At 38.5% G+C, this 14,538-nt stretch overlaps 1 protein-coding gene across 21 annotated transcripts in view; it reads left to right on the top strand.

Moving 5' to 3' along the window:
* COBLL1 (cordon-bleu WH2 repeat protein like 1) overlaps positions 1–14,538 on the top strand; it is a 98,882-nt gene that overhangs the window by 41,016 nt on the left and 43,328 nt on the right. For 20 of the 21 annotated variants that reach the window (XM_054830161.1, XM_054830158.1, XM_054830157.1 and 17 more), the window contains exon 2: positions 8,208–8,387. In XM_054830161.1, coding sequence (XP_054686136.1) covers positions 8,208–8,387 — 180 coding nt within the window. Of the gene's footprint in view, positions 1–6,778; positions 6,979–8,207; positions 8,388–14,538 lie in introns of those variants that run through there. The other variant, XM_054830162.1, reaches the window with a different exon arrangement.

The following is a 14,538-nucleotide window of genomic DNA, read 5'->3' as shown; positions in this document are numbered from 1 at the left end:
ATACGTACAGCCATAGATCTTAAGCAAAGGAAAAGATTCGTGCTGAGTCTAATGATTGTATACCTATTTCATGTATTATAAAAAGGTGAGTCAAAGCTGGGAGTGGTTGTGATTTTTTGTGGTGTCTGCTGTTTTGTGATACTTGTTTGAGGTGAGATGTCTGGACTCTTCAGTTCAATTGTCTTTACAACAGATATATAATGACTAGGAAAAAGTGGTTTCTGGTTTTTTTTTTTTTGTCACTTTTTCAGCATTTTGGGTTTTTGTTTGGTTGGCTTGCTTAGTTTCTCTGGTGTATAGTTTATTTCAAGCTTGGTTCTTGATCTCCTTGCAGGTTGTTGTGATTTGCTTTCCCAGTTTGTCCGAGTCGTTTTTCCTGTTCAGTTGTTCATTTGTCTTAGTCTCTCAGTGCCAGATGCAAGCACACGATGGGCTCTATCAGTAGACAGTAACTTTGCCTGAAGAAAGGACATGTATTCTCAAATGGCAGCCACTTAACTTGAACCATTGCATGGGCTTCTGCTGTAAACCCTAAACTCCACTAAGGGTAGTTTTCAGGAGTTGCCTCATTTTTGTATCTTCATGCCCACGTCAAGGTGGGACCTCTGTTCTTGAGGAGCAAAGTCTACGTGTTGACTGTTAGTTCTGGGAGTTTGCCTTCGCAGCCCTATGTGCTTAGCAAGCTGTAAAGATTCGAGGAAATGTCTTGGTCATTTCACGTACCTCTGCAGCATAGTGCCCGTTTCCTGCTATGGGATGGTCATGGGATGAATTCTGGTTTGTAGCAGCTTTAAGGCAAGCCAGCACAGAACATCTGGAACTGACAGAGTGACTCTGAAGAAAATAGAAGGAGGACCTGAGATGTTATATTAATCTTTGAATGGTTTACTTGACATTCTTTCTCTCAGAGGTTTTCTTTCATCTGGAGATGCTCCTAAAAGCATGTAGCAGAAAGTAAATTTAGGGGCTTCCCATTCCAAATTGTGATCAGGGAATATAAGCAGTGAACTGTAATTTGCCAATGAGTGTGCCGTAACATAAAATGTGTTATATAGAAGCAGCTGTACTTTCTCTGGCAGGGGGATTTTGTGAGTCCTTGTTCTTACCGAACATTAAAATACCTAGACTTTTGCTGATACTAGTTAGTATTAAATTCAGTTGCTGAATCACAAGAACAATGCAGCTGTGCAGAGAGTGTTCTGATACAACTATAGCATAACTTTTGACCCCTTGATCTAAAAGTTTGTGACGCTTGAAACAAATTCTAGGATTTGTTTCAAGCAGCTTGTTAGAAGTGTGTGTATGGAGGAGGTAGGATGCAGCAAACAGCAGGGAAAGACGGTTAAGATGTAGCGTAGGTAGTTACAGGTGGTATTCTCACTTCCATTTTCTGAGTGTAACAGTCATTAAGGGGAGAATCTCTATAAGCTTACAAAAAATAGCCTTTTCAGTTTTCAGAAAAAGCTAAAAATGTTTGGCTGGTTGTGTTTGGGGGGCGGGGTTTGTGGGTGTTGGGTGTGATGTTTTTTGTTGTGTTTTGGGGGTTTTTTGGGTGTGTGGGGGGTTTTTTGTGGTGTGTGGGTTTTTTGGGTGGGGTTGTGTGGGGTTTTTTTTGGTTTTTTTGTGAGAACAGTTCCAATTCATTGGGCAGTATAAAGCAAAGGACTTCTGGTTGGTTCTTTTTCTGTCACCTTCAGACTTGGGCTGGAAGAAGCCAGAGTGGGAATGAGTAAATCCAAGATGTGAAGGAGAAGTCTCTCTGAAAATGAGAAAAATGCATAACTCTGTGGTATGAAATAAATATAATTTTAAAGATGTGCTAGCAAGTGGACTTACCATCAAGTATTGCAAAATGCTAAGACATGCTTGCAATAAACATGTACATAAGTTGTTGTAGCTGTACGCACTACGACGCTGTTGACTTTAACTGATAGCGTGCAATGTTTCCACATAATGATGAACAGATACTTTAGAGACTCAGGAATTTTCTGCTCTTTGGTAATAGCACACAGGCAAATAAAAACTCATATATTGTGGGATGTTAGCTGTTAAGGTTTTGTTTTTAAATACAGATTTTAAATGAAATCTCTAGTGAAAATATATACATTATTACACATTACTTATTGTTAAATTCTGTGTTTTCACTGATCTCCTGAAGGTTTTTTTGCTTTGAGAGACCAGATTCCAAGTATCAGGTGATAGACAGTAGAAAAGCTTCGTGCGCGTGGAAGATAAATCCTGTGCTCCTATATAGGCTATTTTGCTGTGCTGGTGGGGGTAGGGGTGGGAAGAGTAATGCTCCTCTTTATTGAGTATCTTCATTTCAGTCTACCACATGGTTATGCAGAGTGGCTTTACAACATCTCCGTAGCTACTATAAGAAGAAAAGCTGTGTGTTCCAGTTAAGAGAAGTACTCCATGTGGAATAGATATGTCAATGCAATCGTTAGTATTCAGATTAAGAACAATAAAAATGAAAATCGAGCTGTATTTCACTAAAGGAAAGAAAACAAAAATATCGTCCATAACTATACTGCAGACGAAAGTGACCTTTCAGACTGGCCCATAGACAATACGCACTATTGTAACATACTCCATTTTTCATGTGTTTCATTATGTAATTATCAAGTCCCAATTGGGGACCTCCAACTTAAAATATGATTACTGAACATTTATGTCTTATGAAATATTTCCCCTCCTCTTTTTTTTTCTCCTTTTTTTTAAAAAAAGAGGTTATCTACACATATGTTCTGAAACATATAGCAGTGTTTTTTGAGGAACTTGCATTGATAACTTCAGTCATTTGCTGGTCTATGATGAGCAGAATCAGATTGTAATGCTGCAGTTGTCTCCAAGCTTTTTCCTAGCAAGTAGGGTTTGATCTTGAAGATGTGCAGTGGTGATGCTGTGAAACCATAATCCCCAAAGGGGGAACTGAATAAACAGGAGGGAAGTTGGTATTTTCATGATCTTTACTTGGTGTAGAAGACAAATTTATTCTTTGAGTATTAAAGATGTGTATTGGGCTGGGAATGCTTATAGGCAAAATTAGGGGCTTAAATAGTCCGAAACTGATGTAAACAAAACAAATCAATGTACTTAACGTAGGTCTGAACTCTTGGTCAACTGTTCCTTGGTTGTGCAGATGATGTGCAAGGTTTCAGCTGCCTCCTCCTATGGCATAGCATTGGAGCAGCGTTATTGTAATAATGAAGAAGCATTATAATAATTGCTTGGGATGAGAGGTCAAAGGCAAGAAAAGCTCTAGAAGAAACTTTATTGCAGCGGCCTTTTTCGTCTCATGACGTGATCTTAGTAGAGCTAGATCCTTTTCTGACTTGGAGTGAAAATAGAATGAAGTGCTGCTTGTACTTTTGGCATGTATAATTTTGTAAATTTTGATATAAAAAATGTGTAGCTGCTTTTTGTGTAAACCAGTGTTCTTCATGGTGCCATAAGTCAAATTAACAAACTTAAGTCTATCTGTTGTGCAGTAGAAGGTTTTTATTGTACTACGTTTAATGAACATTTTCAGTACCTGAGAGAGGACTGAATTGCAGGTGAGGTCCCTTATGACCTTTCCTGTCCAAGGTGATTGCTACAGAAAACTTAAGAGACGGTTCTGATATTGGAGGTTAGATCCAAAATAATTTCAGTGAGAGGGCTGTCAAGTTGTCTTTGTAGAGGTTCTCATGTAATTGTGTTCAAAACAGGAAGTTAAGTGCTGTAAACATTAATAATCCTCGATATCCAGATTTGAAGAGGTGGATTTTTTTTATGCTGTAACCTTTTGTTGTGCACAAATCCAGGAGATAGATTTCCTCTTTTCTTTTTTCTCCATTTTTGGGGGGAAAAGTGATCCTTATCAAAAGGAAATGCTGGTGCTAACTGGAATATCCAGGTCACTGTCAGTTCAAGTATTTCTCATTATTTTAAAGTGCCTTTCTCTAGTTACTGATATTTAAAAATATGTTGCTTGTAACTTTCTAACAGGAATTTGTTGAAAACCAAATAAATAGATGTTTGTTTTATTTACTGTGCCAGACCTATATTTTAAAAAGGGCTTCCACACATTCAGATCACTGACACTATTATTTTTTTTTGGCAAGCAGGAAATATGTTGAGATAGAGCAATGACACTTTATTCTGTAGAAGTGGGATCTGAAGCACATAAAATTTTGACTTTATAGCCTTGCATTTGATTTTAAAAGATTTATTGTTTTTCTTAACAAAATGATGAAGTCTTCTGTCTGCATTTGGCTGAAAGAATTATTTAATGTCTTTACAGGAACTGTATTCTGTCACAAAGACTGGTGGGAATTGCAGGTGGGACTTCAGAAATTTAAATTTCTAAGAGATATGAATCAGTTCTCTTGGGAACAATATCACCGCAGAAGATGAGGGCTAGCTCAAAGTCTTGGCATAACAGTGGGCTCCAGGGGCACTGGTAACAAGGGAAATACCAACTCTGCCCAGGCTGCACCAGCTTGTGTTTGTGGGTCCCTGCGAGAGCGTTGTGGTGTCCCTCTAGCCACCTTTTGCTGGGCTGGGAAGAATCAGAGAAGAAAGATTTGTGGGGGTGTGGTGGGTTTTTTTTTTCCTTTCCTGCTTTGTCTGAAGCAATAGATTAAACAGAAGATGACATTCAAGCTGTTGCAGCATAATAGGTAGCTGGAATGGTTTATCTGGTGATAAACAGCGGGGAGCACATCCCTTCAGGTGAGCTGAGATTGGCAGTTTTAATGTCTGGTGTACAGAAGGTCAGTCAGTTGATGAGGCTGGGACCTATGAGCCAAGGAAGGAGTGAGGACCTGCATTGTGTAGGATACTACAGCACAATTTCCAGGGGAGTTTTATTGTCACTTGTGGCCTTATTTGGTTAAGATTTTTCTTTTAACTCCCTCTGTCATAGCTAAATAAGCTGTACTTTGATTCTTCGTGCAGCATTTGTTTAGTTCTATAGCAGCCGTGAAAATAAAGAGTATGTTTTTGGTTGTTCTAACTCCTTCTAATGTTTACTTTGAAAATGAGAATAGGTCTGCTTAGCTCCTAGCATGTCTGGAAGCTACTTGAACATAAACGGTGCTGTGAGTGAGAGCATTTACTGAACACTTTTTTTCTTCTGACCTCTGAAGTGTTATTTTTATGTGATTGGGAATTTATTCTCTTTGGTATGGCTGTATTTTGTCTTACTAAAAATCAAGAGTTTTCTTCTTTTCAGGAGAAGAAACTATCTTCACCACCCTCTCTGTCTTTTTAGCAAATTCATTAAAACCAGCAGCTTTCCCAGTTTGCTGAGTACCTGGTAGAGGTGAAGAGGCAAGAAAGAACTGGGCTGTTGGTTGTTCTTTATAATGGATAAGTTTTTGAAATGATGGCGTAGACTTGGAGTTACTTGGATAATGCTGGGTTTACTTTTTGGTGTTCGAATAAGATGGTGTGTGGAGGGTGCCATTGTGAGAGAAATCACCTGGGTCAGCTTCTTGGTGGCCCCATAGTGCAAAAGAGGAGGGGAGGGGTTGTAGGTTAAAACTACCCCTGCAAGTGTATTTCCATCATCCTGCCACTTGCTGCTTTTGATTTGCACCTGTAGACATAATCATGGTAACTGAAATTGTTCTTGCTGCCCAACACCAGCTCTGGGGCACTGGGGGTGCAGGGCTCCCATTACCTGTCAGGCAGCCTCCCCTGTGGCAAGGCAGAGCACAAACTCAAGAAACTAAAAAGCCATAAGACCAAATGTAAGTACTTTGGGCTAGGAATGAGAGCTGAGAGAACTGGTGAAAAATGAAGAGAAAAGAGACACAGCATCTGGAAACAGAAAATGAAAGTATTGGGATCCCTGTTGTTTAGGAAGAGCTTGCCAAAACCTCGACATAACTTCGGAGAAAGTATGCTTAGAGATTTTTCCTCCTTTGTGTGGGGCGGGGAACGTAAGTGTAGCTAACCATGAAGAACATGCCGATGTGCTAGAGATGGGTAGGGTACGTAGCTCTGCGGTGGTGCGTGTGGGGATTTGGTGACATTGTTAGACTGCCTGACCCCATGTGTGTATGTTTATGAATACTTGGCTCTCCTCTATATAGCTGTTGCACACAAGTTTGGATGAGTATTTTATCAGTTCTAGCTCTCTACAGTATGAGACACCATATAAATAAAGCTGGATTTTACTCATGTGGACTGTGCATTTATTGCTGTGTGTGATTGAGCGCTCTCTCCAGCGATAGCAGAGTTTCAGCAATGAAACTGCATTTGTCTGCTTAATGGAAAATAGTGTCCACTAACATTTGCAAACAAATCTTTCTGTGGCATGTAGTCTTCACAGATTAAATTCTGAGTTCAGTTGTGATAAATATCATTTAATGGTCATTTGAAGTCAGTTAAAGATGCAAGAATGAGTATAGAAGGGGAAAAGCAGTACTACTTCATTTTGGGTTTGGATTTTTTTTAATATTAATAACACGTCACAGGGTGAGGTTTTAGTTTTGGTTTTTGTTTTTTTTTTTTTAATAGTTGTATTGATGTTCTGTATTGGCCAATAATTTCTTTTTGGCAGTTACATGAAAGCTAAAAATCGTGGTGGGGGGGGGAAAGTGGAGGAGGAGTAAAAAGAAGTTTGATTCATACATTTTGCAATGTTCGTGTAACCCAGAAACAACCCAGGCGAGTTGCTGTAGAGACCGAAGTTAAATTTGCAGCTAGCGCCACACGTCTCAGATTGTACATGGAGTGCACCAAAACTAATTTAAATCATTAGCAGAGAGAAGGTATAAATTTTGATGGTGAATCCTCATTCAGCGTGTTTGGAGGTCTGTGAGTGCTCCCGACTAGCTCCAAGAGGCTGTGAATAGTTAATTATTCAGCACGGAGTTCTGAAGTTCAAAACTCTAAGCACTTTCAGCAACAGATCGGTCATGTGAAGTCTCATTACACAGTCGTCTTTTGCAATGCTGCTCTGGACCTTGTTTGCTCTTCATTGTGAGTGACTTTAAACTTTGTTTTCCCAAGAAAGATGTGTGTTTCTAATTGTTGTACGGGAGATCTTTTGTTTTAATTCTGTAGGACAATTATAGAAGTTAATTTCTTTGGGTACGTTTAAAGTAAACAAACTTTGGTACAGCTCCAGAATCTAAATTACAACAATATTTTTGGAACCTTTGTGTATTATATTTTAAATGTATTTTAACTTTCTGTGAATGTGGCTCCATTCCGGCTTTAAAAAGAATGTGTATAAGAAATTAAAAAGCTCTCATGAGGTAATGTGTCTCCACAGTGTGTTTTGGTTTTGTTTCTAATGGTAGGATTCTTAATAATACTACATTTGCTTGTGGCAGTATTGGTGAATTGTGGAAAGTTATTTGAATAAAAGGAGATGCTGGACTATATGTGGGACATGAGCGTCCTGCCTTCAGAATTTACTGTAACATAAATATATTAAGGGATGTAGAGAGTTTTATACCATTTTTGATTTTTTTTTTTAAAGTGAAATAAGTGAAACTTATTTAGTGATCACTCTGTGTTCAAGAGTACACTGGCTTGTCACTAAGTTGGGAAACGATAGCGAGAAAATTAAAATAGGAAATCGGCATATGTGAGGAGAAAATATGAAAGCATATTGTGACTGAGATGTCAAGAAATATTACAATACAGTAGTATTGATTATACTGCTATTGTACTATTGTATAGGAGTAAATATACCAGAGCTCGTAGGATTTGTTTGAATGATTTTGATAATCAAAAGAAAAATTTTGGGAGGAAAAGTGTGATTATTCCCTCGCCTATCTAGTCTATATAATAAACAAACTGTCAGTACAATTTGGCTTCGTACTGCACAGTACAGTATTTCTGTTTATACTAATCCAGTAAATCTGTTTGGAGAATGCAAAAATAGGGTTCTTTCTGTAACTCAAGGGAGAAAAGTAGTAATTAATTTACTGGTTTTAATGTATATTAAAAAACTCTTTTTGTTTTGGGCTTGATGTTAATTTTGGTTTTGTTTTTATATGCTAGATACCTTAGCCTGTTGTATTTTCTGTCACCACTGATCATATGTTTAAAATACTCTCTCATCCCTTCCTTGCACATATGACTTACACAGTCTGAGTGAAAAGAATTGTGTGGTTCACTCCTGTGCTGAGACTTGTTAGTTTGCCAGTAAGGAATCATATGCATAAATACATACTTGACTTCTTATCCTTTTATTTTAGAAGAAAATCTAAAGCGCCACCTCCTCCATCTGAAACAAAACCCACTGCTGTTTCTCCATTTGATGACACAGCATCAGCCAACCTCATCATGGAACAGAAAGAGAACGTAATCGATAAAGACATTGAACTATCAGTGGTCTTGCCAGGAGATGTGATCAAGTATACTACAGTCAACGGGAGGTAAGGTACACAGAATGGCATTTTTGTTTAATTTGCTTTTCTTGCTCTAGTTTACTTCAACCTTCATCCAGGTTTTAATCACTCAGTAAAATACATGAGTTGTGTAAGCCTTGAACACTTTTGGGTAGGTGTGGAAACATGTATTTTATATGCTTACCTACCTTTTGGGAAGACTATTTTTTGAAATTCTGAACTTCTGTATGGCATCTAATGGGATGCGTAGCTATGCTTGTTCTTTCTAGTCACTGCACATCTCTAGACAAATACTGGTTTGTATGAGTCACTGAATTTTCCCACAAAAGTTTTCCTTCTTAGACTTAGAGATGAGTTTCTGCATCTTATTTGGGTACAAAGTCATGTGTTCAGCACTTGCTCGGTACTACTACCTATAGGCTATTAGCAGTCCTAAAAAAAGGTGTCATCACTTCAGACAAAATCTAAAATGCTTCAAGGAAATAGTTTCTAGCTACAGCTTTGGAAAACTTTTTTTAAAATCAAATATGTCTTGCTTAAGCTGGTTTTGATTTGAAATACATATTTCAGTTTGCTAATTGGTAGTATAGATTATGTGTATAACTCTCAAGTCACCTTTAATTGAGAAAGACCTTGACATTGACTGGTGAGTTGAAATCATAAATCCTGGGACTTAAAATGTAATATTAATTGTCCTAGCAAGTCTACTAAGAAGGCTCCTACGCAAGGCCTCGTATGGATCAGAGCAATTGGGATGCCAGTTTGTTGCTGTCCTAAGCTGAAATAAAGAAACTATTTGTATGTTGTACTTGTGTTAGTGTATTGCCAGCGTCTTTGCTACTGACAGCAAGCAGTCTGATTGATTGACTTATTTAAACCAGGTAATGTAAACGTGTAGTTACACCTACTTCCCTTCTTAATGAGAGATAAAGACTTTTGTGGCTCAAGTCTGTTTACACACTTTGTCATTTGTCATTAGAGTTCATGAGGTCATTGCTTAGACATCAAATACCAGCTTGTTCACCAGGGCTGCAATGGAAGAACTTTGTGGATTCTCCCCTCCAACTCCATGTGATTTTTCAGGATAACTTAAATCTGAGGTTATATTTCTCAGGAGAAATTTTCTGAAATAATTGGTGACTACTATGTTGCTTTATGGCGCTCTTGCTAGCATGCTTACAGCAAGGAATATTGCTGTCTTGTTTCTCTGCTTTTATAATTTCTTAAAGGTGAGACTCCATGTGTACACTGTCAGGTACTTCTCTTCCTTCTTTTCCCTCCCTTTGTCCACACTTAGGAGTACTGTGTGCCCTCTATCTCACTGTGCTCAGAACAAAGTGCCAGAAGGGAACGCTCTGTATATCTTCACTCAGTCAAATTACATTATGTATAATTACTCAGTGTTCAAAACAGGCCTCACAGGCTTATCAGGAAGCACACACATTTCCCAAGCAGTTTTATTATCCCATAGTTACTAGGGTTTTTTCAGTCAAGATACTGTATGTGATTGACTTCATAAATGACTCTCTTGCAAACAAGAACCAGTATTGGCACTGCTAGGCTCACTCGGAATGAGGGGAGATACTGTGCAGGACCTGCAGTCCACTGTGAAACGTATTTCAAACTAGTTGTTTTCTTCTAGTTTTGCTCTGTCTTGGTAGTTGTATTTTGTGGACAAATAGGCAAAATCCTGCTAGAAATGACATAAACAGATAAATTGCTAATTTCTCTTTTTCCTCTTCATAATCAGAGATGAGCCGTTTCAAAGATCCCGAGGAAAAAATACCTTTTTACATCTCATACCAGGAAAAGCAAAGCTGTGACTTTGTACAGCCATGTGCTCAAATGCCATGGTCCACTAGAAGAAACTTCTCTACTGTTCTCGGATGAAGTTGGGTTTGTTTGATCCCTGCTTTGGCGTAGTGGATAGCAAGAGCTATGTAGACCAAAACGTGATGTTACATAGATAAAATATCCTAGGCAAGTAGAAGTAAGCAGAAGAGGATCAGAATGAAATCCAAAAAGGGGTTTTAGAGGAAAAGATTACAAGAGAGAGTAATTTTTGTTTGTTGAGTTGTTCTATGGGCAACTAAAGCAAAAAACCTGAGAGCCTGAGAAAAGGAAGGGCGGATTCTCTTATTTAAGCCTAGATACCAATCTGTATTTTGTAGTTGGTGATAGTGATTCAGCTCATCTGGTCAGAATCTGACAGTAGCATTTGTGGTCTCCTGTCACTGGGGTTCCTGCAGGGGGATCTAGGCAAACAGTTATTTAGAAACTAGCAAACAAGCAAGCACCCCAAAAAACCACGGTAAGAGCAATGAGTGGTAGGAAGTGAAGGTACACTGTTCAGAGGAAGGAATGAGTGAAGCTTTTTTTTTTTTTTTATTGGACTGTTTTTTCAGAGTGAATCTTCTCCATTGGTTCCGAATACAGCATAGGACTGAAGAATTTTCTGCAGCCAAAGAACTACTTGAAGAACTATTTTACTTAGCAGCCTGATCATTTTAAGTTAGTTGTTTTCCCACAAATAAGAAATGCAGAGTTTGACAAAGTTTTCTTGAAATTGAATAGTTTCAGTTGTATGCATCAGTAAATTAACGTAGAGATTTCAAGGGCCAATATGACAGTGACACACATTTTATTTGGAAATGGTGCATCAACTAGTTTTGCAGGGTTGCATGCTTAGGGCTTCAGTTTCAGACACCTTTCAGAGAGACCTTAGCTTTGCTGAATTTGTTTTCTTAGAGTCCTTTGTGAGTTTCCATTTGATCCGTTCTTGAGTATTTTCAGTCATTAGGGTATTCTTAATAAACCATTGGGTTACTCCGTATAGCTAGCTAGTGAATAACAAGCTTTGTGGTGTTGCCCTACTTTTCAAAACCTGTTGTACTTACATTTGTTAGTAACAAATTCTGAGGGTTTTGGTGGTGTTTTTTGTTGTTCTCCATGAAAACAAATGTCTTTTTCTCTTTAGAGAATAGGATTAGTAAAAGTTTTTGCAAGAAAGGCCCTGAAGCTATAGGCTTAAGTAATCAGAGATCTATAGAAAGGCAAACTGAGTGTAGGTTTCTTTTATTTTTATCTTGCCCTTCCTTTTTCTCTTCCTCACTTCCCCCCACCCCGAATACTGTTTGTTCAGTGGCATTTCTTCTGAGTCTCACGATGGGAAGACCTTGTTCCTAAAGTTTGATCATGTAAGAATCTTCTTTTTTTAAGTAGTGAGTTTCTAGCCTTTGTTTTTGGAGAGGAGTGTTACAGAAACTTGATGCATTTTTTCTTTAAACACTTGATCCAGTATTTGAAGTGACACCTTCCCCTGTCGGTTACAAACATAACATGGTTTGATACATTCTAGGTGAAGGTTGTCATTTAACTGTCACTTACGTGACATAACGAGAGGCTGCTATTAGCCACTTTTTTGTGTGTGTTATTTAGGTAGGAATAACCAAAGGAAAATAGATGAGGGATGAAGGAGTGCAGGAAAAGGTAAATAAATTTATGTTCAGAGATTTCCAGAAAGCTAAGTAATGTAATGAAGTCAAAGCAGTTGCAAATAAACATTTTACTGAAATCAGATAAAGGAGGACAAGCTGTTGATGTACTCTGAGACAGCTGATGGCTGCTTCTTGGAGTTTTACTAAATACTATCTATGGAAGTGGTTAAATTTACTGTCATATATATATTCCCCTACCTGCAATCCTTGAAGGCTTTAGCAAAAAAAAAAAAAAAAAAGTTTTACAAGTTTTGGAGGATGTGATTACAAAAGAAGATTGCTTTTTGTATCGCTGTAGGAATATCTGTCTAAAGCAGTTGTCGAAGGTGTCTTGGCCTCCAGTGGAGGGGGTGACTTAAAGTCTGCAATCCTCCAGTCAAGCAGGTCACTTCTGGAAGTACTAATGGAAAGCAAATTTGCACTGAATCACTGTTTTCATGGACTAATTTGCATGTACCTGTCTGTGAGCAGCTATGTTTCTCACTTATCATTCTGTCACTTCTTGTGACTCCAGTTAACGTGAGGGCTTGCCCCTGTCATGGTGGTGCATTTCCACAGGATGGCTTTCTGTGATCTTTGCTTGTGAATTCTTGTCCTGGTCATCTTCAGTGTTCTTGCCCTTCTCCAATAACCGAAGGCCAGAGGAAGGGCAGCTTTTAAAGCCAGTCAGTGTATAAAAACACACCAGAAAAAAAGTAATGGGTAACTTATTGGATAGGCTGATAACCAGAAAGGTCACTACAGCAGTAGTGTCTGCTGTCTCCTCTGGCCCCCTCTTCCCCTCCCCTGCCCCCAGTGAAATGGGGCGATGACAGGATTTGCATTTGCAGCTCCCCTCTTACTAGGGTGAGACGGATGTACTTGTTCTGTTATGGTTAGCAGTACAAGAAATAGAGTAGTTCCTTCTTTCTTCTAATGGGAGCAGGTTGAGATGTATGCGAAGGAAGAATTGAAATAAACTCTCTGGTTTAGCTATGTGAAAAGGGAGGAATAGTTATTTTCTGCAGTGCTCAATGCATTTCTCATGGTATTCCTCAGGCTGATATATATCATCTAGATGAAGACAGGGGAGTATATTACATTCCTCTGTACCTCTTCAGACCATCTGATAGCTGCTTTTTGACACCTTGGGGCATCATTTCTGTATGTTTTTTGCTTTTATTGTTCCTCCTGCCTTTGTCTCCTGAGGCAAGTATTCTCCTGCCACTTAAGCAGACAGAAACTTTCCTCTGGGGGTGGGGGTAAAAAAAACCAAACAGGTCTGCAGTAACTGTATCTGTCAGCTTTCAAAGCATTTCCATCTTCTGGAAGCGCAGCATGTGCACCAGAGACGAGTCCATCCCTCCTTCTAGAAATCAGAAGGCAGTTTGTTTAAGGAACGCTTGTTCTTCAAAAGCAACTGAAAACAGGAATGATATCCTAGGGTTAACTAAAGGGGGAAAAAAACAGTGTTCACAGTAATTTCTAACAGTGAGTCATATTTAATTCTTTTTACAGAACTGTATCATATGAAAAGTCTGTTTTAACTTCCTACTTAATAAATGTATTCCCGATCTTTATGTTATCTAGAATTCTGCTTAGCTTGATGGCTCTTTGTAGAAGCTATCTATTTCCACATTGACTGTGCTACCAGAATACTGGCATCTGAGATCACATCTAGAATTTAAGACTTCTGATAACGCCATAGCGGCCAAACCCTATATTAATTTTCTCTTAGACACATCCATGTTCTTTTCAACATAGCACTTGATTGCTTCACAGACTTTTAAATTATTTTCATAATATCCTTGTGAGACAGAGCAGGTGATAGATTTCCCTGTTTGTAGCTGTAACTGAGAGATGCAGAGGGCATCAAAATGAAATGCTCCCTACAGATGATTACCCAACTCTAAAAACTATTGAGGAATGACCAGTTCCAGTGACCTGATAGTACTATAACCTTATTCAGTTGCTGTAACCTGCAAAGTTAGGATATTCTCCTTACCTTTGGTCTATTTAAACTTCTATGACACTTCTGTTTAAAGTACAACTTTAATAAATTTATTCTAGTAGCAACTGGGAATGTTCAGCCTATCTTAATACGCAGTTGTGCACATGCCTCATTGAGCACTGAGAGAATAAGGACATACAGTTAGTGACTACGTATGAAAAATTCTGTTTGCCGTGCTTCATTGTGAAAAAGACATCTGTTGCATCACACAGAGCTTCTCAAGAAATGGCATTCAACCACTCTGTTGTCATTTAGCTTCTTTCCCTCTGCCTGTATTAAACACCTGGCTTTCATTTTGGCATCCCTAGTGTAAGACCCCCTTAAAAGGTGAGTTCCTCAAACTTCGTTTCTCCTGCTTCCTCCAAATGGCTCATGCTCAGAATTTCTGAAAATAAAGTCCCTTGTAACCTCAGGGATGGATATAAAAATTTCAGGCTTTGGAAGGAAACTGTTCTTAATGAATAGCAGGGTATTTATCACCACTACTACAGTTCCCATTAAATGTCAAATGAGGTGGCTAATCCACATCTCCCTGCTGACCTCAGGAAAAGCATCACTTCACACAAGCAAAAATTTCCCCCTTTGCTCAAGCACTTGGCATATTTTTGTGCAAGCTGGTTTCATTTTCTTTTTAGTGGTGGTTTTTTGAGGTTTGGCTTTCTTTTTGTGTTGAAGATATTTAAAGTTGGTG

This window comes from Grus americana, chromosome 6, assembly GCF_028858705.1.
Source record: "Grus americana isolate bGruAme1 chromosome 6, bGruAme1.mat, whole genome shotgun sequence".
Classification (NCBI taxonomy): domain Eukaryota; kingdom Metazoa; phylum Chordata; class Aves; order Gruiformes; family Gruidae; genus Grus; species Grus americana.
The sequence above is the reverse complement of the archived record's forward strand: the minus strand, read 5'-3'. Positions and strand labels throughout refer to the sequence as shown.